This window comes from Micromys minutus (genome assembly GCF_963924665.1).
Source record: "Micromys minutus genome assembly, chromosome: 14".
NCBI lineage: Eukaryota > Metazoa > Chordata > Mammalia > Rodentia > Muridae > Micromys > Micromys minutus.
In genome coordinates, this window is record NC_137983.1 from 1,416,022 (window position 1) to 1,440,506 (window position 24,485).

General features: G+C 47.6%; 1 protein-coding gene across 2 annotated transcripts; it reads left to right on the plus strand.

Annotated features, from left to right (window-relative positions):
- The first annotated feature begins 207 nt into the window (after window positions 1–207).
- SUGP1 (SURP and G-patch domain containing 1) lies at window positions 208–23,719 on the plus strand. Of its 2 annotated transcripts, none has more exons than XM_080928291.1 (14): window positions 208–329; window positions 4,822–4,993; window positions 6,903–7,003; window positions 9,995–10,213; window positions 12,926–13,049; window positions 13,382–13,482; window positions 14,185–14,308; window positions 18,256–18,623; window positions 21,326–21,432; window positions 21,789–21,966; window positions 22,166–22,272; window positions 22,888–23,033; window positions 23,287–23,416; window positions 23,569–23,719. In XM_080928291.1, exons 1-14 carry the CDS (start codon window positions 296–298, stop codon window positions 23,593–23,595), a joined length of 1,938 nt encoding a protein of 645 aa, XP_080784417.1. In that variant the 5' UTR covers window positions 208–295; the 3' UTR covers window positions 23,596–23,719. The 2 variants fall into 2 exon arrangements, with proteins under 2 accessions (XP_080784417.1, XP_080784418.1); XM_080928292.1 differs by having other exon boundaries at window positions 12,938–13,049.
- Window positions 23,720–24,485: the final 766 nt, after the last annotated feature.

The following is a 24,485-nucleotide window of genomic DNA, read 5'->3' on the forward strand; positions in this document are numbered from 1 at the left end:
GCGATCCGCGATTCTCGCGAGAACTGCTACGCAAAGACTTCTGGGTCTTATGGTGTGCGTTCGAAGTGGCTGCGACTGAGGAAGAGTCTGAGGAGAGGATGATACCTCTGTATCATCGCGACTGAGAATAACACACGTTCATGAACTGACGCCGGCGTTTCTGAGGAGAAGACGCCTGGTGTCCTAGAAGAGGTTAGACGTGATTGACAGAGTAGGACTACATTTCCCATCAGACCAAGCGCACTATAACAGAGCCTCCCTTCTCTCAGGTGGCGCCGGAGCATTGTGGGATTGGATGAGTCTCAAGATGGACAACAGGGATGTTGCAGGTAACATCCCCCGCCTCCCCTTCGGCACCTGCCTGGGTTCTCGCGACTACACGTCTCCTGTTCACCCTCTTTTCTGTCGCCGACCTGACACGCGGACTTCTCGCCTCAGTAACACACAGTAACGTTGCGTGTGCACCTCTCGGGTCGGCCGAGACCCCAGACTCGGGTTGCTCCCCCCCCCCCCCCCCCCCCCCCCCGCCTCCTGTGACTGAGGAGCATTTCTGGTCTTCCTCAAAGGCCTTGGCGCCTTGTGGGAATCTCGAGGGCTTTCCCAATGAACTGCTCTCAGAGCCGGTGGCATCCATAGCGGCCAGCCTGGGACTGCTCTCCTGCCCCTCCAGGTCCCCTTCAGGTGGCAGATCCTCTTTGACTTGGATCCTGCTTTGTGGAAAAAAAATTACATTTCAGAACTGCGCTGGGTCAGCCAGGGTAGTGTCCCACTGACATGGGTTTAGCAGACCCTGTGCCTAGTATAGGATGCATTTGTCCATTCACCATATGCTTCCACACTTCCTGTGTGCCAAGCACAGTGCTAAGTTTGCGTGTCAGTGCACCTGGAAGTAAATTTTCCAAAGAACTAGGTCTGGTGACGTTAGGTCTGGGTTGGATGCTGCTAATATATTAAAGGTCAGGAAAGGCCTAACAGTTTTTAAAAGTTAATTTGTATTTATGTCTGACTATGTGTGTGAATGCATGTGTGAATGTGGGTGCCTATGGAGGCCAGAAGAGTGTTGGGTTCCCTAGAGCTGGAGTTATAGTGAGCCACCTGGATGTTCGCTGCATCCCAACTTGGATCCTCTGGGAAAGTAACAAACTCTTAACCTTTGAGCCATCTCTACAGCTCCATGAAAGGTCTTTCTTGAGTACAAGGTATTCCATATGAGTAGATATTGTCTATGGGAAGGCAGAGGTTTTTCACCACAGAGGCTGAATAGGCCTTGGAGTGGACTGGGATTGTCTCCTTGGAGATTGTCATGAATGAAATGGGAATAACTAGGGTTGTCAATTCTGGGGAGTCAGCTTTGCTTTCAACATTTAGAATTTAAGGGCTGATGAAATGTGTCAGTAAAGTGCTTGCTGCCCAAGAATGAGGACCAGGCCCCCATCTTCAGTGCTCATGTAAAAGTTAACACTCTTGGAAAAAGCCAGGTATCATGTTGTGAGCCTGAAACCACAGGTTTGTGGGCTGGAAACTGGTGGATTTCTGAGGCTTATTGGCAGCCAGTCTAGCTGAAACAAGGCTTAAGGTTTTGTGAGCTGCTCTGCACCAAGAAATTAGGCAGAGAGCCAGCAGTGAATGCCTTTAATCCCAACTCCTGAGAGGCCGGTGGACTTGTGAATTCAAGGTCATCCAGGGCTATGAAAACTGAGACCCTGTTTTTTAAAAAAAAAAAAAGCTGACGAGTGGTATCCTATGTTTTAGCCCCAGCACTTGGAAAGGTGTTGGAAGGTGCAGGTAAGTTTCTGTGAGTTTGAGGCCAACCTGGTCTACAAAGTGAGTATTTACACAGAGAAACCTTGTCTTGGGGGGAAAAAAGAAAGAGAAGACACCAGATGTCAACCTCTGGCTGGCACCTGTTTGTGATCTCTACTGGGAAGTCAGAGGCAGGAGGCTTGTTTCAAGTGGAAGCCAGTCTGGTCTACATAGGAAGAAAATGGGCTGGAGAGATGACTGAGCAGTTAGGAGCACTTGCTGTTCTTACAGAGGACTGGCACCTAGCACCTGCATGGCAGTTCATAAGCATTTATAACTCCTAGGCAGTCACATGGTACACATACATACATACATACATACATACATATATGTGTGTGTGTGTGTGTGTGTATGTATGTATGTATGTATACACACACACACACACACACACACAAACATCTTTTAAAAATGTATTTAGAAAAATTTAGAATTTTCCTGAGAACCCTTAGGATACAACTCTAGGGTTTGTTGTTTTGAGACAGGGTCTCATGGCATATCTGTGGCTGGACTTGAACTCACAGAAATTTGTCTCCCGCTACCCTCCTACTCTGCTATACCACCATGCCCAACTACAACTCTACTTTAATGAGGCAGAGTCTCATTAAGTGGGTGTTTGTCTGGAAAACATGATCCTCCTGTGTTAGACTGAATAGTTGTTGTGTGCTACACAGTACACACATGGTACTGGAATTTTGCTCAAAGCCAGTAATTTGTTTTGGTTATCTTGCTGTCTGTGTACTTTCTTTATGTCAGAATGATCACCCTGTCCCCAAGGTCATATTAAAACTTAGAAAAAAAAAAGTAGAGTTGGCTGACAAAACCCAGGCTTATAATCATAACACTTTGGAGCAGTGATTCTCAACTTTCTTGATGCTGTGACTTTCTAATACACTTTCTCATGTTATGGTGACTCTCAACCATAAAAGTATTTCATTGCTACTTCATAACTAGTTTTGCTACTGTTAAAAATTGTAATATGAGTATCTTGTATGTAGGATGTGACCCTTGAATGGGTCATGACCCACAGGTTGAGAACCCCTCCTTTGGCAGCACAGACCGGAAGAAGTTAACGTTATTCTTGACTGTACAGTGAGTTGGGCTATATGAGCTCTAAATAATTAAATACAAATAAAAAGACTTATGGAGGGCTGAGGAGATGGATTACTGCGTAAAGTACTTGTAAACATAAGGAACTGAGTTTGATACCCAGAACTCATGTAAAGCCTTATCAACTTCTGTAATCCTGTTGCTTCTATTACCATAGGAAATATGAGGCAAAGCCAGGATGTCATAGACAGCTATGAGCAATGTTTCAAGGTAGAAGATAAGAACTAACATACCACCATATCCTCTGACCATGTGTGGTGCTGTGGACACATGTGCCCATATTCACAGGCCCATGCACACACAGAAATACTTAATCAGAAAAACTCATGGGATCTTGTTACTTGCTTACTAAACACTGCATCATCAGTTCCTAAAGTCCTAGAAGTAAAATCCACAGTCTGTGTCACACTTAGTCTTTGCCCGCTGCTGGAATATTGTTCCTCTAACCCCACTGAGCCTTTTGTTCTCAGATGTGCAGTGCATCTTCCTGTTTCTGGCTTTGGCATCTCCTGTTTCTTCCTGATCCCCACTAACATGGTTCTTCCTGACCCTGGCTCCTAATAACTCTCTTTTCCAGCTGAACTGTGCTCTCTTCTAAAGGTTATTTTTAGACTGCCTTACCAGTTTAGGCATTGTTCTGTTTTCTGTTTCTAGTCTTAAGTCTTACCATAATTTGAAATTTCATTTTTTTTAATTGTTAATTTATTAGTCTGGGGAAATGGCTCAGTCCCCTCTGCTAACATGATGACCTGAGTTTTATTCCTGGACCCCCATGGTGAAGGGAAAGAACTGGATTGTGAAAAGAGGGAATCTCAGTCCATAAACTAATTTCTACACTTGAACCAATTTGAAGACCCAGAACCTCTTGAATAAAAGGGCAGCCAAGTTCTCCTGAAGAAGAACTTTGCTAAAATACTCAAGAGTTTTATTATTAGTCTTTCTCCGATCCTTCCCAGGGACCTACAGCCTTTTACAAGGATAACTGCATGAGGGGGAAAGGAAACAGTCAGACTTTTGAGGGCTTACTGGATTATCTGGGACCTGCTGGTTCTGACACTGATCAGGGAAATCCTAGGAAACATTGTAGCATGCGCATGAACACACATACACACATATATGGTTTATTATTGTGAGTGTAGTTGAGTGAGAACAGGTATGCCACTGTGAAAATCAGAGGACAATTTTTTTTTTTTTTGAGACAAGGTCTTATCTAAAGCTCATATGTTGGAGGATGATATTGAATTTCTACTTTTAATTATGTTTGTGTGATTATCTAGGTAGAGTATATGTATATGCCATATGTTGCTTGTAGTGTCCCCCAGAGACTAACAGAGGGTGTCAGAGCCCCTGGAATTGGAGTTACAGATGTTTGTGAGCCTCTATATGAGTTCTGGAACAAAACCTGGGTCCTCTGGGAGAGCAGCCAGTGCTTCTAACTGCTGAGCCATGTTTCTAGCCCTGATCTTGAACTTCTGTTCTTTCCTTAATCCTCTTAGTGCTGAGGTTATAGACATGCACCAGCGCATTTGGTTTATACTCTTGTAGGAACAGAATCCAGGCAGGTGTTATTGCTAAGCAAGCTCTCCAGTACTAGCTACAATCCCAGCCATGCAGCAGGCCTTACTGTGTAGATGAGGCTGATTGGTCTCTTCCTCAGCCTGCTGAGTGCTGAGATTGCATATGTGTCCTAATACCCTCATATCTAGTGTTTGATGTTACATTTCTGTATCTTCTTGCCTTCTCAGTCAGAGGTGAGCCACACCCGACTGGAGTCCTCTCTAGAGCCTACCACAGTATTATGTACATGACAAGTATTCTTTAAGCATTCATTGAAGAAATAAACAAATGACCATTTGAGTCCTGAGCATCGCTGTTGGGCATTTTCTGATCTCCATCTTTTCCCCTTTCTAGGAAAGGCCAATCGGTGGTTCGGGATGGCACAACCCAAGTCTGGAAAGATGAATATGAACATCCTCCACCAGGAAGAGCTCATTGCTCAGAAGAAGCGGGAGATTGAGGCCAGAATGGAACAAAAGGCCAGGCAGAGTCATGTGGCCAGTCCACAGCCCCCTCATCCTGGGGAGTAAGTGGCTTCCGTGAATCCCAGTGTGACAAAAGACAGGGTGAAGTGACAGAACAAGGGCTGGTGTGACAGTAGAAGCGGGGTGTTGTGAAGAGGCTGGGGTGGTGTTACATATCTGTTAACCCAGAACTTGGGAGGTAAAGTTAGGAACATCCAGAATTGAAGGCCATGGCTATAAGTTAAGTTCAAGGCTAAGCTTGTCTTATGAGAACTTGTTTCAAAAAACGAAAACCTCTTATGATCCTGTGTGCTGAGAATACAGACCTCTATGTCTCCCGTGGCTGTTGTCATCATGGTCCAGTGTTAAGTCTATTCGTGGGCTGGGGCACGGCTCAGTGAGTGCATAGCACTCTTGAGGTCCTGAGTTGTTACATCTGTGGCATTGGAGGCAAAAGTAGAGGGAGCATCATGTGTGTACTGACCATGTATGTGTTTGTTATACTTTAAATTTTAGCTTGTATTTGTGTATGCATATGTACATGCAGTGAGTATACATATATGTTGAAACCAGAGGACAACCTTGGGTATCTTTTTCCTTAGGAGTTGTTTACATTTCTGCCTTTTTGTTTTGTTCTCTGTGTAGACCTAATTGGCCTTGAATTCACAAACATCCACCTCCACCTGCCTCTGCCTTCTGAGTATTTCGATTAAAGGCATACATCACCATACCTGTCCACATTATTTTGTGAGACAGAGCTTCTCACTGGTCTAGAACTTACCAATCAGCAGCCAGACCCCAGGGATCCTCCTGTCTCTGCACCATCTGTCTGGCTTTTTTACATGGTTCTGGGGGTGGAACTTCAGTCTTCACTTTCTCATGGCAAGCACTCACCTGAGCTTTCCCAGGTCTTTGGACAAGATTTTTTTGGCCTCACTCTCAGCTGGGTTTATCTTCTCAGCATTGTTTGCTAAGCAGCAGAGCCTGACAGCTGATTGCACAGCATCTGTGTACAGTAGTTGCTCTAAGCTGTCTAGAGATCATTAATAGTACATGGAGTGGGGGGTGGTGACCATGTGTTCCATGCAAATACCACACACCTTAGGTGCTAGAGCAGTGTGAGGACAATGCCAAGGCCTGAAGGTCCCCAGGATCTTAGCTGCTAAACAGGGGGCTGCTTTCTCAGCAGAAGCTTCTTTGCTGCGTCAAAAAAAAAAAAAAAAAAAAAAAAAAATAGACTTTTGGGTTTTTTTTTTATGTCAAAACTCAGGAACAACCAGGGACATTGTTGTTGTTAAACTTGGAAAGAATTTGTGGGCCAACAAGGTTGCTTTGCTGATAAAGATACTTGCTGCCAAGCTTGTGTGTGACCTGAGTTCAGACACACCAGGAGAGGGCTTCGGATCCCATTATAGACGGTTGGGAGTCCTCATGTGGTTGCTGGGAATTGAACTCAGGACATCTGGAAGAACAGCCAGTGCTCTTAATCACTGAGCCATTTCTTTGCTCCTGTGATATGGTTTTAAAGAAAGGAAACTTCCAAGTTCAGTGGCATATGCAATGCAATCCTAATACTTTGAGGCACAGTCAGGAAGATTAGGAGTTAAATACTAGCCTTGGCTACATGAAACCCTGTTTAAAAGCAAACAAAATCACAAAGTACTCAGGAGGCAAAGGCAGGAGAAGAACAAAAGCCATTGATGGGACCACTGGGACCACAGAGCTAGGACTTAAGCAGCAGTAGCCCAAGTATATGTAATATTTTCACCAAGTTAGAGTGCACTTAGTTAGCCCACTACATACATGCCTGTACCCTGCACTCAGCTATTGTTCCTAACATCTTTGGGGCTAGGATCTGGGCCTCAGCAGGAGAACAGAGGTGGGTCTAGAACCAGGAATGTCAGTGGACTAGCCCTGTCATTGGCTCTCTGCCTTTTTCTACAGCTTACTCTAACCTATGCTTGGTTCTAGAATTGCTGATACACATAACTCTTGCATCTCCAACAAGTTTGCCAATGATGGCAGCTTCCTGCAGCAGTTCCTGAAGTTACAGAAGGCACAGACAAGCACAGGTGAGGACAGCCAGCTCTCCAGCTCTCCCATTCCAACCTCTGTCACCCAGGTTCCCTGGGACATTGTGGGTGACAGTTCCCACTTCAGACCATTAAATGCCCTCACTGTTCTATATGTGACAAACAGGAGGGTCAGGTCCTACATGTCCCATGATGGGCACAGAGGATTTCCAGTGGTGTATGGGTAGGTTGTACTCCAACACTAAGCTGGCTTTAGGTATCCAAGTTGTGTCAGAAGATGACACATTCTGGCCTGCTGCAGCTGGTGCAGGATCCTGGAGGTAACCAAATCACCCAATAATCTGATGTTCACTGGAGTTTATTGAGGGCCATATCTAGCCAGTGTTTCCTGTCCTTGGAACTACACAGGCACCTGCCCTGCCCTTTTCCTCATCCTCCTTCATTTAGCCTGTGGGCAGAGGATCATTGAAAACTCTGTGCCACATGTCCCTTTAAGAGTTGACAAAGTATGTGTCCTCTTTACCTGAATCAACAGTCTTGTCCATTATTTTTTTGTTTGTTTTTATTTTGTTTTGTTGTTGTTATTGTTGCTTTTTTAACAGCCCTAGCTATTCCCAAACTCAGTTTGTAGACCAAGCTGGCCTCAAACTAAGATCCACCTGCTTCTGGCTCCCAGGTGCTGTGATTAAAGACATGCACCACTGCCCAGAATGCTTTTCATGTGGGGGCTGGGGATCCGGAGCCTTATGCTTGCATAGCATAGCAAACCGTCTCTTACCCACCAAACCATTCTTTTCAGCTCACACCGCCTTTGATGAGACAGGGTTTCACTGTGTAGCCCTGGCTGGCCTAGGGCTCATCATAGACCAGGCTTGCGGGAAACTCAGACACTCACCTGCCTCTACTTCCCCAGGACTAAGATGGAAAGGCCTGCACCATCATGCTGTGCCTCACAGGTTTAATTTTTGATACAGGGTTTCATGTAGCTTACACTGAACTCAGACTTGTTGTATAACCAAGGATGATCTTGATTTTCCCGCCTCCACCTCCTGAGTGCAGAGATGGCAGCCGTATGCCTCGTGCCTGCTTAATGTGGGGCTGGAGATGGAGCCCAGGACACACATGCCAGGCGAGCACCAGCCCAACAGAGCTCCAGCCTTAGACCTCAGCCTGACTTGTTATGGCCACCAGAGGCCAGGCTCCAGCCCTAACAGCTCCAGCAACAATAGGGTCAGATGGCCAAGCAAAGAGGATGATGTCCCTATCCAGGGGGTAGAGAGCCCCACTGTGGTCTTACCAGGCTTTGAGGGAGAGGAGAGAGAGACAGAGACAGTGAGAGACAGCTCAAGCTCGAGCCAACCCACCCACCTCTAAATGGTCTCAAGGCTCTTAATGACAATGCTGACTGAGGCATGGGCCCAGCTTCTAATCTGTTTGTTTGTTTCTTTGTTTTAAGACAAGTTCTTTCAGGGCTTCTAAGAGCACTTGTTGCCCTTGTAGAGAACAAGGTTCAGTTCCTAGCACTGCCATGGTGGTTCACAACCGTGCTGGTTTCAGGGGATTCAACACAGTCTTATCTTGGGGATACTAGGCACACAGGGTACATAGATACACATGCAGACAATAGTCATACCATAAAAATCTAAAATAAATAACAGCAGCCAGCAAAAAAGGTAGGATCTCATTATGTAGTCCTGGCCTGGCTAACCTGGAACTCACTATGTAGAGGGTAGCCTCAAACTCAGAAATCTACCTGCCTTTGCCTCTCAAGTGCTGGAATAAAAGCTGTGCACTACCTGGCATTTTTCATTAAGACTTTTAGGTTTGACTTTTATTTGTATGCCTGTGGGTCTCTGAGTTCATGTGCATCTTGTGGTTGCAGGAGTCCTTGGGTGCCAGAGACCTGATAAGGGTATTGGGAACTGGATCCAGGTTCTTTGAAAGAGCAGTAAGTGCTCTTAACTGCTGAGTCACCTCTCCAGCTCTGGATCTTTATAGTAATGAAAACACATGGGAAATGTGGCATAGCCCTACCCACACCTCTACCTCATAGGAACCCAATGCTGGCAGGTCCTGTCTTTAGCAGTATGTAGCATTGTTTGGGATACATTGTAGCCTCCCTCATTGGACACTTTTCTGTTTGATGAGAAGGGATTCTCTTTATACCCAGAGGGATGAGTTCAGTTTCTGAGGCATCCTGTAGCCAGGAACCCATTTTATACTTAGAAACTGAGACTTTGGAAGATAAATTTGCAGTGTAGAGCCTCCTGAGCCGCAGCCTACCTGCCATTTGTAGCAGCACTGCTCCCCAGGGAACTTGATTTCCTTGTCTTGTTCATACCCATGGGATTGGGTTTTTGTGGGGCTTGTAGGGTTGGTATTGAACCTGGGTTCTCATGAATGTTCAACAAGTGCTCTACCATAAAGGAACCAAAAGAGGGTTCCTCTTTTGGCTTTTCATTTTGAGGTAAAACTTAGTTGACCAGTTGGACCTGAACTCCCTCTGTTACCCATGCTGGTCTTGAACTCAGTTCTTTTTCCACAGTTTTCTGAATAGCTGGGATTATAGGTCTTAAACCACAGGCCCAGTCCACGTGTGGGATTTTAGGAGAAGAAGCATGTGTACCCCAGCACATCCTCCAGCTTACCCTAGTGGGTGGGAATCTAGACACAGGGAAGCTACACAGCCTGGTTGGAGCTTGTTGTTTCTGTAAGACTTCAAAGCTTACTCATCCTTTGTCAGAAGAGGACATACTATTTACCCAGCAACTACAGGGTGGCTCATAGCCATCCGTGATGAGATCTTGAATGTGGTGTGCAAAGGCATATCCAGCAAGAGCTGCCACCTACCTGCCCAGCCCTGGCTTATCTTCTTGTAGCTAGGAACCCTAAAGTCATCTCCCCTGACCTAGACGTATCACTCAGTGATGCTTAGAAGTCTAGGATGTGTGTGGTGTCTGTACAATGGTGGTATGCCCACAACAGTTCCCTCTGCAGATCGTCAGTGTGTTTTCTTTTTACCAACCCCAGATTCAGCCCCCAGGGCCCCTCCCAGCATGCCAACACCCAGCTCCTTGAAGAGACCCCTCCTGCTCAGCAAGCGAACAGGCCTGGGGCTGGGTAGCCCAATGGGCCCTGTGAAGAACTACTCACATGCCAAACAGCTGCCTGTTGCACACCGCCCAAGTGTCTTCCAGTCCCCTGATGACGATGACGAGGAGGACTATGAGCAGTGGCTGGAAATCAAAGGTAAGTTATAGGGCTGCCATACCTCCTTCTACCCACTATCATGGCAGCCATGCCCAGAGCCTGGCACAAAGTGCTGTGTCTGGGTCAGCAGCTCACAGTTGCCTAGGTGAAACTGTGGAGTTTGGGCAGAGTAAGCCACCATGGCAAGTTTTAGAACAGCCCCTCCAAGAACACTAGCCCTGTTCTGAGGACAGTGTCTGCTGTTCTTAGAAGACTTTCCTAGACAGGGCTTCATGTAACCTGAGGCAGGAGCTGCTTCAGCTGTCTCCACAATTTGGGCCAGAGGTTTGGAATGTGAAGATTGGAAGATGCACTCCAACATGGGGGAGGTGGTCTCTGGTCTTGGACTAACTGTGCTGAGGCTCATCCCTGTGACAGACAGCAAGACCCTGTGGAGAACTGGCTGCACATCCTGACACAGGACAGACTGATCGTTCATTAGCTATGACATGTCAACCTGATCTGAATGCGGGTCCCCAGAGTAGGTTGGAGGGCACTTCTCAGGTGTTCTGTCCTTTCTCATGGCTCATCTCGAAGCCTTAGCACCTGTTTTGGGCATTGATATGGCCTTAAACATGCCTGTCTCTTTACACAGTGATTAGGTAGTGTTCTAACTGCAAATGGGAAGAAGCGCAATCTGGAAGAAAATTCAGCACAACATGCCCCAGTATTCACTGGACCCTTCTTAGGTTATATGTGCCTTTATCCTCTTTATCCCATTCTTGTGATTCCTGACAACCAAGATTAGCTACAGGCTCAGCATCAGCTAAAGGCCAGACATCAGCTGTCAGTGAGCGATTTTCCTTGTGAAACTCACAGAAGGACATGATCCATTACTGTGACCAACAGACTCAGCTTTAGGACTAGGCCAGAGAGAACTACAAAAGCAAGCCCCACCTGCCTCGTACAGGTAGCTAATCCTCCTTTAAAGACATATCTTGGGCTGGGGATGCAGCTCAGCTGGTACAGTACTTGCCTAGCAGGTATAAAACCCTGGGTCCCATTCCCAGAACAGCATAAGCCCAGGCATGGTGGTACAAGTCTATCATCCAGGCACTCAAAAGGTTGGAGCTAGGGGATGGGGATAGCCCACCGCACAGGTCTCAAAAACAAATAAAAGTCAACATTGTATTTTTGAGACAGTGATTTAGCTTAAGTGGGTGTCCTGGTGCCTGGGAGGCAGGCTGTGAGTGTATGGGGGAGCAAGAGATTACAGGAGGTTATTCTAGAATGCTGTATGACTGGATTAGGTGGAGTCCAGTAGAAATATCTGGGGTCATGGCCAGAGTGCTTGGGAACTAGCTTCAAGATAGTGAACTGAAGTCTATCCAGTCTTCAGATCAGAGTGTGTAATCATTTTTAAAGGAGCCTTTGTGAGATCTTGAAAGATAGAGCAGTCAGAAAAGTGCTTGGCCTTCTCCTTTGAATGGAGACCTGCTGGTTTTGATTGCAAATCCCACATTGAAGAGCAAAAGAAAACGGTGACATTGCTGTAATCACAGTGCTGGCACTGTAGAGACAGGTAGGGCTCGTTAGCCAGCCAGCCTAGTATACTTGACAAATTCCAGGGGAGACCCTAAATCAGAAATTAAAATTCAAAAAAAAATTAAAAAGTTGGGGAGATGGTTCAGCAATTGAAAGCACTTGCTGCTCTTTCTGAAGATTTGAGTTAGGCTCCTAGTACAACATGATGGCTCACAACCATTTGCAACTACCACGAACCTGGCACACAGATACACACACTGACAAAACACTCAAAAACAAAGTAAACCTTTTAAAGACAAAATGAAAGAAAAAAGGAGGAGGAACTACTTTGGCCTCATCTTCACTTGCACACATGCATTTGCATACACATACAAAAGAAGTTACCATCTTTTAAGAGTACCTGGGCTTGGTGGCTTACACCCTTAACTCCAGCACCCTAGAGACAGGTTCAAGGCCATCCTTATCTCCAAGTCTTTCCGGGAAAGACTGGGCGACACAGAAAGAAAACAAAGTCCTTGGGAAGAATGGAAAAAACAAAACAAAAAACCAGTACACCTTGCTGAAAACTAGTAAATTTTTTTTAAAAAGTGGAGGTGGCTTAATGGTTAGAGCTCCAGTTGTTCTTACAAAAGATGTGGGTTTGGTTCTAAGGACTTACTTCGTATCTCACACCTTTAACTCCAGCTCAGGGGATCCAACACCCTGTTTTGGCTTCTATTGTCACTGTATAAGTACACTTACATACATGCAGATAAAATACTTAAAAATAATTTTTTTTAAAGAACATTAACCTGGACTGGAAAGATGGCTCAGTGGTTAAGAGCACTGACTGCTTTTCTAAAGGTCCTGAGTTCAAATCCCAGCAACCACATGGTGGCTCATAACCATCTGTAATGAGATCTTATGTCCTCTTCTGGTGTGTCTGCTACAGTGTAGTTATAGATAATAAATAAATTAATTTAAAAAAAAGAACATTAACCACACATACACACAAGGCCCAGTGGCCCCTTTTAGCTTGAAGGTGGCTCACCCGCCAGAGGCCGACATTCATCCCCTGCCGCATTGTCTGACTGGAGACCCAGCACCCATCCACGGAGCCATGTGTGTGGGTTGTCAGCAGCCTCCTGCATCTCCCAATTCTCTCCTGTTGTGCGGTCTATAGAGAAAGTGTACCTAGTGACTGTTGGGTGTGTGAGTTGGAGCCCCGTACTGACAGCATCCTTAAAGTTTCACCCCCAGAGGGAGCGGAGACTCGGAGAGTGATAGAGAAGCTGGCCCGTTTTGTGGCAGAAGGAGGCCCCGAGCTAGAGAAAGTAGCTATGGAGGACTACAAGGATAACCCGGCCTTCACGTGAGTACTGCTGGAGCAGTGCCATGCTGCTCACATGTGTGGGCTCACATAAATATGAAAATATGACACGCCTGAGCCAGGGACCTCCCTGTCTGTGGAGCTTTGGATAAAACTTAGGGCATCTTGTGTGCTAAGCAAGGACTCTTCTGATGAGCCACATCCCAGCCCCAAAGGAGGATATTATTGTTATTTGGGTGGAAGTGCTGGAGGTAGACTCCAGGGTCTCACCCTGATGCTTGTGCACCCAGCCTTAGGCACTCTCTGAATGCCCTGCTTATTACAACTGCACCCACCACTGAAACTCATTTCCAATGTCCAAATCTTCTTTCCAGATTTTTACATGATAAGAATAGCAGGGAATTCCTGTACTACAGAAAGAAGGTAGCTGAGATCAGGAAAGAAGCCCAAAAGCCACAGGCAGCCACCCAAAAAGGTAAGTGGTCAGAGGAAGGCAGGGAATACTGTGGTATGTGGGCAGCCAAAGCCTAAGTTCTCATGGGCAGTGGGAATTTCCCTATAGGTACACCAGTATACCTATAGGTCCCCCAGGACCCAACTGTATTCTAAGTATCAAGCTTGGCTCTAAGGTGTAGGGTTGTGGCATGTCAGGGGCCTCATGGGGCATGGGGTTCTGTGCAGGGGTTCTGTGCAGATGCTCATTCAAACATGGGAATGGGCCACGGGAGCATTTGCTTGTCATTCTGACAAGATCTAGTTATCTCTAGCTCCGTATGTGCCCAAGGCAGGTAGGTATGGTACCTGATGCCAAGTAGGTGGGCTATGGATAAACAGCAGGAGGTAGGTGGGATGGGTCTCTGGGTCAGGGGCTCTGATGGGCAACAGGAGTGTGACATGTGAAATATGGTTGATCACTTCATACTTCTGCTTTGTCCTCCCCAGGAAAAGAGGGTGAGCCCCCCAATGCCATGTACTTTCAAGATGGGGTGGGGTAGGGAGGGATTGTATAGTTGTGATATTTCTCTGGCTTTGGTCCCAATAGTAATCTGATTCCTGTTTGCCTGTCTCTCTTTGCACTGTTCCTAAGCCAAGCCCCGCTCACTTCCGAGGGGCTCTTAGCAGGAATTAGGCTGTTGGGTGTGGTGAGTTGAGCTCAGTACTGACAGCCTGCTTAAAGTTTCACCCCCAGAGGATGAAGAGGCCAAGAACCTTGCAGAAAAGTTGGCCAGGTTCATAGCAGACGGGGGTCCTGAAGTGGAGACCATCGCCCTCCAGAACAACCGTGAGAATCAGGCCTTCAGGTAGGGCTCTGGGTGCAAGTGTGGACAGTACACTGGAGGGAGGAAAGGTTTGTTTGGCTTATGTTTTGGAAGCTGTCCTCCTTTGTGACTGGGAAGGCAGCGTGGTTTATGGTGTCTTCACTGGCCAGGAAGCAGAGAACACCTGGATCAGGGGCCAGACTATGGCCCTCAGAGCTACGGGCATCTCCTGAAGGATCCTTCCCTAGTGTTAGAGGGACCAGGTGTTCAAATCATTAGCCTGTGGGGGGTATTTCAAATTCAGCTCATTTAATAAGACTCACCCCAGCCATGGCTTATGCAGAAGGTACAGGTACATGTGTAAGGATAAGGACTCTAATGTAGGAGGGTTTCTTTTCCTTTTTCCTTTTCTTTCTTTCTTTTATTTATTTATGATGATGATGGTGGTGGTGATGGTGGTGGTGGTGGTGGTGGTGGTGGTGGTGGTGGTGGTGGTGGTGGTGGTGATGGTGGTGATGATGATGAGACAGAGTCTCACTATGTAAGCCCTGACTTTCCTGGAACTAGCTCTATAGGCCAAGCTGACCTGGAACTTGAGATCTGCCTACCTCTGCCTCCTGAGTGCTACCAACTGGGCTAGTCTTGGAATTTGTGACTCCAAAGCCCATGGATGTGTTTCCTTAGTGGTATCTGAACAGGCACACTGGGTGTTTAGGTCTCTTTCTCCCATGTATTTTACATAGCAATTACTTTGTTGCCTATACCAAGTGGCAGTTGCTGGCTGGGGGTGGACTGAGCTCATGGCTCACAAAAAGGTTTACATTGGATGTAGTCTTGGAATGTCTTTTATGATGAGGGAACAGTAGGGATCAGGAGTCTTCAGGTGTGAGGAGAGGGAACCCATCCTGTGCTCTGGTACCCAAGAAGGCTGGATCACTTTTGGACCCACCTATGAGCTAATACACCAATCCTGAAGTTCAGACTCATTTTGCCATCGGCTCTGTGGTCTGGAGGGCAATCGCTGTGGGGTTGAAGGGGTCAGCAGAGTCTTAACTGCAGTGAGAACTACCTGCAACTCTCACTTCTCCTCCATCAGTCTGTTGAGTCTGGTATGACAGGTGTGTGCCACCACACACAGCCTGACAGACTCCATAAAGTTACCTAATGGAGAAACTTAAAGAAGAGCTCGTCCATTTTCATGTTCAGTTTGCTGTAGAGGTCTGTCTGGCACAGGACAACTGAGAAAAAGAATGGGATTGTACTGTGAGCTCCTGCCTCTCAGGAGCTCAAGGTCCAGCCCCATTCAGCCCTTTGTCTGCATGGAGGGTACGGCAGTAGATTCTTAGCCTCAGAATAGCTGTCATTGACACTGAGCCAACCTGGGATGCAGGAAGGCTGACAGAAAACTATTCCCACACTCATCCCCATGACTCACCAAATTGGGGAAGGAATGGCTCATATATTTTCTGGCCCCCACAAGGCATGTGAGTTCACATGAAATGTACAGTTCAGCATTAAGTTGCTGAGTTAACTTTATTTCCAGCTGTTGTGGAAAAAGTTCCCTGACAAAAGCAACTTAGGGGGAAAGAGTTTCTTTTGGTTCAGTTCCAGTTTATATTCTTTGATTGGGGAGAAAGGCAGCAGTAAGTTAGTCACAACCAGTCAGGAACAGAATGAGTAAATGTGCTCAGTGTACTTTCCCTACTCAGTTATAGAGTGGAGGGCATTATACAGAGGATGGTTCCTCCCACAGTAGGCAGCTCTTCCATCTCAACTAATGTAGTCAAAACAACTCATCATAGACATGCCCACAGGCCAGACTGACCCAGACAGTCTCCCATTGAGACACTTCCCAAATGATTCTAGAGTGTGTCAAGTTGACATTGAAAACTAACCATCACACCAGGGGTTACATGTGACATAGCCATAAAGCCCAGGCTTGCCATGTAGACATGCTACTGGTAATACCTCTGTGCATTCCAGTCCACCTGTGACTTGGCATTCCTGTCTTAAAAGGTGTGCCTATTACCTCTGGTCCCTTGAATACCCCAATTAAGAAATGCTTTGGGACACCCAGAGGAGAGGCAGATGAATTTGTGAGTTTAAGGCCATCCAGGGCTATGTAGTGAAACCCTATACCAAACACACAACAAAAGAAAAAAACCCTTTGTAACCATGTGTCAGAAAGCCAAAGTTATGTTGCTACAGCTAGCCTTTTACCAAGTGATTCCGTTCCTGGCATACTAGATTCTTTTTCTGGTTTGGTTTGGTTTGGTTTTTTTTTTTTTTTTTTTTTTTTTTTTTTTTTTTTTTTTTTTGAGACAGGGTTTTTCTGTGTACCACTGGCTATCCTGGAATTCACTCTGTAGAACAGGCTGACCTGGAACTCAGAGATCCTCCTCCCTCTGTCTCCAAAGTGCTAGGATTAAAGACATGAGCCAGCACAGCCTGACACAAGTGCTGGATTCTTTTTTCTTTCTTTAAGACTTTTTTATTTTGTGCTGGAGAGATGGCTCAGTGGTTAAGAGCACTGACTGTTCTTCCAGAGGTCCTGAGTTCAATTCCCAGCAACCACATGGTAGCTCACAGCCATCTGTAATGGGATCTGATGTGTCTAAAGACAGTGACAGTGCACTCACATACATGAAATAGATAAATCTTTTTAAAAAAATTATTTTATGTGAGTGTAGTGTATCTATCTTCATGTCTCTTACTTAAAAAAAAATAAATTATATGTGCACCATGTGGTGGAGGTCAGAAGAGGAGGATGTCAGAGCCTATGGAACTAGACTATTGTGAGCTGCCACATGGGTGTTGGGAACCAAACCCTAGTCTTACTTAAGAACAGCCAGTGCTCTTAACTCTGGAGCCATCTTTCTAACCCCGTCTCATTTACAAGTGGCCTTTTTGGGTCATGCTTATACTATGGTCCAGGAATACAAAGGAGACACCACCACTTTCCACTCTTCCTGTCTTGCCCCCCCCAAGATGGCAGATGTTAACAGGTGTCTTCCAGCTGTTTCCTAGGGCTCATGCAGACACATGGGGCTTTTAGGAGGTCCTTGCTTATGCAAAAGGAATCCACAATATCTGACCCTGTGCTGTCATCTCCTGTGTCCTCTGATTCCCCACCAAGCATTTTGCAAGCTACATGATAAAACTATTCAAAGGCAACCTGCCTTTGCCATGTGTGTACAAACTACAGTCATTATTCCCTGAAGAGCACAGAGCAGCTCTGTTGCTGTTGCTGTTTCTTCAGGCATTCTGAGTCATTTGCAGCTCATTTTTGCCCTCAGGAAGGTATGTGGGCTCTGTTCAAACTATACTGTTTAATAGGAGAGACAGAGCACCTGAACACAGAGTTAGATAGTATCAGGCTCCAGGCAGCTGCCTCCTGGGAAACGAAGGTCATAGCTCTCTGCTAGAGTACAGCTCTGCTGAGACCAACCTCCAGGTTCATGGGTATAGGTCTGCTCCTTAAGCCAGGATCTTTCTTAGTATTTACTACATGAAACTGGGAACACTGGGCCAAGTTACTTGATTCGGCCCTGTCTGGTGTATTTGTCACCTCCGTCCTAATGTATTTCCAGCTGCCTCAGGACAAGGTGATAAGCTTTCTGCCTACAGCTTTTAGGGAAAGAGTGCTCATGCCTCCAAGCCACTTACCTTAAGATGAGGCTGGAGTCTCAACCTGTGTCCTTCAACCCCTGGGGATTCACTGGAGATATGATCTGAGTACAATTACCAAGGATTTTCTGATGTAAGTCACTGATGTGTTGGAGGCTCTGAGGGTGCCTGTCACATCTCCAACAGGAGCCTTTATGACTGATGGCACCTGATAGGTGAACAGGCTTGAAGTAGCCTCTGGGTGAGGCCTGACTGAACAGTGATGCTTATAAACCTAAATGCATACAGCTTGATCTGTTCTCACCCCAGTAGCAGGGCCAGGTTTCCTCCTAGCTATGGTGTTCCTCTACTTTCTTTTGCAGTTTTCTCTATGATCCCAACAGCCAAGGGTACAGATACTACAGGCAAAAGCTGGAGGAGTTCCGGAAAGCCAAGGCGGGCTCCACAGGCTCCCTCCCTGCTCCTGCTCCTGCTCCCAATCCCAGCCTTAGGCGAAAGTCTGCTCCAGAAGCCCTGTCAGGGGCTATACCCCCCATCACTGCCTGCCCCACTCCGGTGGCCCCAGCGCCTGCTGTCAACCCCACTCCATCTATCCCCGTGAAACCCTCCACCACAGCCACTATGAAGAGGAAGCGGAAGAGCCGGTGGGGGCCTGAAGAGGACAAAGTGGAGCTGCCACCTGCTGAACTGGCACAAAGGGACATAGATGCCTCACCTTCGCCTCTATCAGGTCGGGGGGAACTTTCTTGGTGGTCCTAGGGGTCATTTGAGAGCATGGGCCCCATTTTACTCCATTCTGTTGCTGGGTACTCTCTTCTATTTGTGTATAGACACCTGTGCAGCTGGAACTGTCTCTCAGTCTAGGACCCACACCAACACCAAAGCCTGTGACTATCCGTGGCCTTTTTATACAATTACATACATACTCAGAGCCAGGCTTGAGTATAGCCCTTTATCCCAGAAAGTAGCATCAGGGGAATTGAAAGTTGCAGGCCAGTCCTGTCTCAAAACACATATGTACACGTACATACATATCCGTCCGGGTAGATGTGAAAACAGTCTCATTGTGGTTTTTGGTTTGGTGGGCAATGTTTTGAGATAGTCTTGTGTAACTGAGGATGACCAGAACCCCAGTCCTCTACCTCCTTGGTACTGGGATAGTATGTTCTACATTCTTGGCACAGTGTAGTAAGTAATACTTTACTCAAGAGGGTGTGTGTGTGGGCAAGGAAATAAGATTAAGAGTTATAGAGTGCTGGACATGATGGCACAGTTTAATCCCAGTATTCACGGGGCAGGGACAGGTTCATCTCTGAGTTTGGGGCCAGCTCTGTCTACACAGTAGGATCCAGGCCAGCCAGGTCTGTGTAGCGAAGACGCCTCCCCAACAGCAACAGAGACGTCACAGAGAGTGCCACCCTCAGGGTCTTGAGCTTGCTGGGCTGCCTTGATACAGCGCAGCTTCTGTGTTTTTCAGGTCACAGGTGTGACCCGCCATGACTAGCTTTATTTATTTTTATTTTATATGTTTGGGTGTTTTGTCTGCGTGTATATCTGTGCACTACATATATGTGTTGCCCACAGAGGCCAGAAGGTACTCTGTCTCTCAGAACTGGAGTTATAGATGGTAGTGAGCTTCCGTGTTGTTCTTGGGACTCAAACCCAGGACCTCTGGAAGAGCAGTGAGTAAGCAGCTCTGAGCCATCTCTCCAGCCCCCAATCTTTTCTGAGACGGGGTCTCATGAAAACAAAGCTGTTTTTACTATGTGACTGAGACTGAAACTTCTGACCCTCCTGCTTCCATCTCCCAGTGCTGGGACGATGTGTACCACTAGGCTGCATTGGGTTCCCATGAGCAGCTGTATTTCTACAGGTGGCAAGTCTGACGTCTGTCTGAAGTTGGACCCATTTGTCTTCTTAACTTCACTCTGGTTAGGATCTGTGCATCACTATGTGACTTAAGAAATGACAGACAGCCATCTTCTTTTGCTCCTCGGTTTTCCTGAAAAGCTTTCAGTTTTTCCCCCACTAGGCTTTTTTTGTGTGTCTGTGTGCTCTCTGGATCGAGTCCTCTCCAGCATGCTGGGCACGTCTACTACCACCGCTCCAGCCTCAGCCCTTGGTGACTATGTTGTGTGGTTACTGTACCATTGTTAGAAATGCCATTTTAGGGGGTTGGGTGTGGCCCAGCAGGGAAAGCTGCCCTGTCAGTCATTGCAGGCCTGGGCTCCACCCCCAGCTGCTGGAGTAAAAGTAGCATCGTGTATTCTAACCTGCAGGATGCCCTTCCCCTTCAGTGCTGTCTACTTTTACTTACTGTGTGTTGGAGGCTCTTTAAAAATGTGTATGGGTCGACGTTCCCTCTTCTCAAATAACTACATAAAATTAGCCAGTACATCTTCACGGGAAAGGCTGTCTGTGCACCACATGCATGCTTGATGCATTCAGAGCTTAGAAGGTGGCATCAGATTCCCTGGAGCTAGAGTTACAGGTGGTTGTGAGCTACCGTGTGGATAGTAGGAAATGAACCCAGGTTCTCTGGAAGAGCACCCAGCACTCATTGCTGAGCCATCTCTCCAGCCTAGTAGATTTATTGTTGGTGATCTTCTCCATCAGCAAATCTGAGTATCACTGTGCAGCTTGGAAGTCACTAGTAGACTAGGTTGACCTTGAACTCAGAGATCAATCTACCTCTGCCTCCCAACTGCTAGGATTAAAGGTGTGTGCCACCATGTGTGTGCTAGAAGCATATCTGTTTCCATTCTGTCTTTTGCTGGGGGTGAAACCCAGGGCTTCATGTATACAGGCCAAACACTGCCCCTGAACCTCATCCATCCCTAGTGGGCAATTCTGGAGGGCAGTATGCCAGTTCTTGATGGACACTGCCCTTTCTACCTTCCCAGAGCACTCTGTGCGTAAGCATGTAGAGTGGCTTCTGTCAGCCAGTCGGGCTATCACAGCACTTTTCCATGGGTCAGTGCAGCTCCAGCCAAGTTCTAAGGATAATGCAAAATTTAAATGTCAGTAGCTTTGAGGGTAGCTGATTCTCTTCCCTGAGGGAGCCACTCCAGTGGCATCTACATCAGATAACATGTGTGAGGTTCATGGGCATGTACACCGCTTGGCTCCTTTCTGTTGCTTTGCCAGGCCTCTGCCCCATCACCATTAGCGTGTGGTGTAGAGAGGATTCAGGCCAGGTTTCTCTTCTGGGATATGAGCCCTCTCTGATCCTTAGCCATATCTGTGGCTAAGGGGTTGTGAAGCCTCCTGGAGGCTTCTTTCTAAAGATGTGAACAGCAAGAGCTCATGACAGCCTCTACCACAAAGGAGTTTCTCTAGGTCTGCTGTGAGCCCTGCATGGAGTGCCATGGGCAGAGTTGGCACCAGGAGTGCCACTTTCTTACTGTTCTGTCCTCTGGTTTCTGTTTCTAGTTCAGGATCTCAAGGGGCTTGGCTATGAGAAGGGGAAACCTGTGGGCCTGGTAGGTGTCACCGAGCTGTCTGATGCACAGAAGAAGCAGCTGAAGGAGCAGCAGGAGGTAAGGCCACAAGCAGGCGACTCAGCTCTGCCCCAAGATAAAGGGTCACATGAGTGTCAATGTCTGAGTGCTATCTGAGAAGTCCCTGACAGGCAAGTCCCCCGAGCTAGGTTATGGCAGGTCTCAGGGCCTGTCGACTGTTCCTAAAGAGAAGTCTCCCCTTTGCTCCCCCCTTCCCTAGCTTCCTCCATTGTCTGGGTATTCTATGCTCTGAGACCTGGTGATCTGAGACATTGATGTCTGACCTCACCATTGAGGGGTCAGTGGGGTAGATTAAGTGGGATCACAGAACTCCTAACCCCACCTTGCTATAGGCCTGCATATTCTCAGTGAGTGCCTGCCTGTCCACTCCACAGATGCAGCAGATGTATGACATGATTATGCAGCACAAGCGTGCCATGCAGGACATGCAGCTTCTGTGGGAAAAGGCGCTGCAGCAACACCAACATGGCTATGACAGTGACGAGGAGGTGGACAGTGAGCTGGGCACCTGGGAGCACCAGCTTCGACGTATGGAGATGGACAAGACACGGGGTGTGTGGGGCACGAAAGGAGGGTGAACCCCACTTACCTGTACTGCTTAGCCGTGACACATGGTCCAGAGGCTCCATTTCTGCCTCTGTTTCCTCCCTGAGGGGGCTGAGCCTTCACGAGCGATCATAAGTCCAGAAGGAGCACCATTGCTATCGTCGACTGCCTCATCCCTCACCCCTGTCTTCCTCTCTCTGAGCAGAGTGGGCAGAGCAGCTGACACAGATGGGCCGGGGCAAGCACTTCATCGGTGACTTCCTGCCCCCTGATGAGCTGGAGAAGTTCATGGAGACGTTCAAGGCCCTGAAGGTGGGGAAGCTGATGGGCAGGCACTGACAGGAAGAGAAAGGAGTCACACCTCCAGAGCTGGGGACCAGGGATAGCTTTCTTTCTTTCTTTCCTTTTGACAGTGTCTTGCCATGAAGTCCTCACTGATCTGGAGCTCATTGTGTAGACCAGGCTAGCCTTGTTCTTTTGCTATATACCTATGCCACCCAGTTGCAGAAAGGCACCATCCTACATGCTGCCCTACTGTGGTGGGCTCAGAAACCAGTGGGCTGATGTGACACAAATTGGTTTCTCTTTGTATCCCATAGCCACGTCTGTTTAGCATTCTGTGTGACAGATTGTCCCCAAGCTGGGTTTTCAGAACAAATTGCTCTTGGAACATGAGCTACTCTTTGCCAGTAGACTGTTAATGTCCCAAAGGGCAGCATCAGTGGTCACCTTGCCCCTTGGAGACAGCAGAAGGATGAAGAGCTTGATTTGTTTAGGTGGAGTCAGCCACTGGTAGGAGGGGCACATGGGTGGTACCAATCTGACCTGAGGCTAAGACCAGATGGGGCAGGCATTGGAGCCAGAACTGGGGCCTAGGGACAGCTGCAGTCCCTATGGCTGGCAACTCTTTCCTCTTTCCTGTTGCAGGAGGGCAGAGAGCCAGACTACTCAGAGTACAAGGAGTTTAAGCTGACGGTGGAAAACATTGGCTACCAGATGCTCATGAAGATGGGCTGGAAGGAGGGCGAGGGGCTTGGCACTGAGGGCCAGGGCATCAAGAACCCAGTGAACAAGTGAGTGCTGACACGGGGTTGTCAGGGAGCACGCAGATGGACAAGTCTTAAGACTCCAGAAACAACTAGTTTTGCTTTCACTAGTGTGTGAGACCTTGCTGCCCGTGCTGCTTGACCCTGAAGCTGACCTCTGACCTCATGTCTGGATGAATTAGGATCTGCCAGCTCTGCCACCAGTCCCCACCCCAGTACCCTGTAGTCCTTCCTGTCTGTCTCATCCTGCGCCCACTCACTGACTGCTGGCTTCCTACAGGGGTGCCACCACAATAGATGGAGCTGGCTTTGGCATCGACCGGCCAGCTGAGCTCTCCAAGGAAGATGATGAGTATGAGGCCTTCCGAAAGAGAATGATGCTGGCCTACCGCTTCCGGCCCAACCCCCTGGTGTGTGCCTCCCTGACTCCCTGCTGGTGGTGGGGAGATGACAACCCTCCTGTTCCAGCCTTCACAGGATCAGCTCTGCTGCCTAGAAGGTTCTGGAGGGAGGACCTATAGTTTTCCACTAACACTACTTTGATCTTTTTGGCCTTCCACAGAACAACCCCAGACGGCCCTACTACTGAATATTCTGGAAACACAAAGTCTGCTTTCAGATCAGCCATCCTTGGACTGTGGAATTTTCTGGCTTCCATCTCTGCCCTGTTGTCACAAGTGTTGTGCTGTGTATTAAAGTCCCAATGCTCACCTGCCCAGCATCCTAGTTCCTGCTGTTGCCAGAAACCCCCTTTGTCCCTCCTCCAGTCCCAGTGAGGCTCATCATTGAGTTCATAGTAACTGGAGACCAGCCAGTTGATTCAGACTTTACCCCCAGGCAGAGGAAAAAGAGGCCTCCAAATACTTTGTGATATGTGCATGGGCTGATGCGTACTGGGCACAACTGGGGTGGGGCCAGTCTAGAGCCAGAGACCTGGGATAAAGAGATAAAGGCTGTCTCATGTATTGTTTACCTCATAGCTACAAGAGCTCAGCTGGAGGCCATGATGGATAGGTGGCCTCCTGGTGACAGTCTGCAGCTCCATTGCATTTGTGCTGCCCTCAGTCCTCTCCAGACCTCTCCAGCTAGTTAAAGTCCTCGAGAATGAGGAGGAGAATGGTAGAATACCCCAGTCTTGCTCCTCTGATCCCCATCTCCCCTGTGTTTCCCTCTCCCAAATCCGAAGAGAGATCTGGTATGTGGGCATGGCACAAAAGGACCAAGAGTTGGCAGCTGTGAAAGGCAGAGCTGAGGGTAGGGCTAAGCTGCAGCAGTGTATAAGTTACAAATGTAGAGCCTCGGGGAGAGGCCATGTAGGCCGTGGCTGCACCCCTGAAGCCGCTGTAAGTCTAGGAGAGTAGTTCCTGGGGCTTCATGAAGGACTGTCACCAAAGTCCAGCCACAAGGCTGAATAGGATCTGGGGACAGAGCTATAAGCTGGGTGGAGGTAAGGGGGCGTGACTGCAGCCATGCAATTGA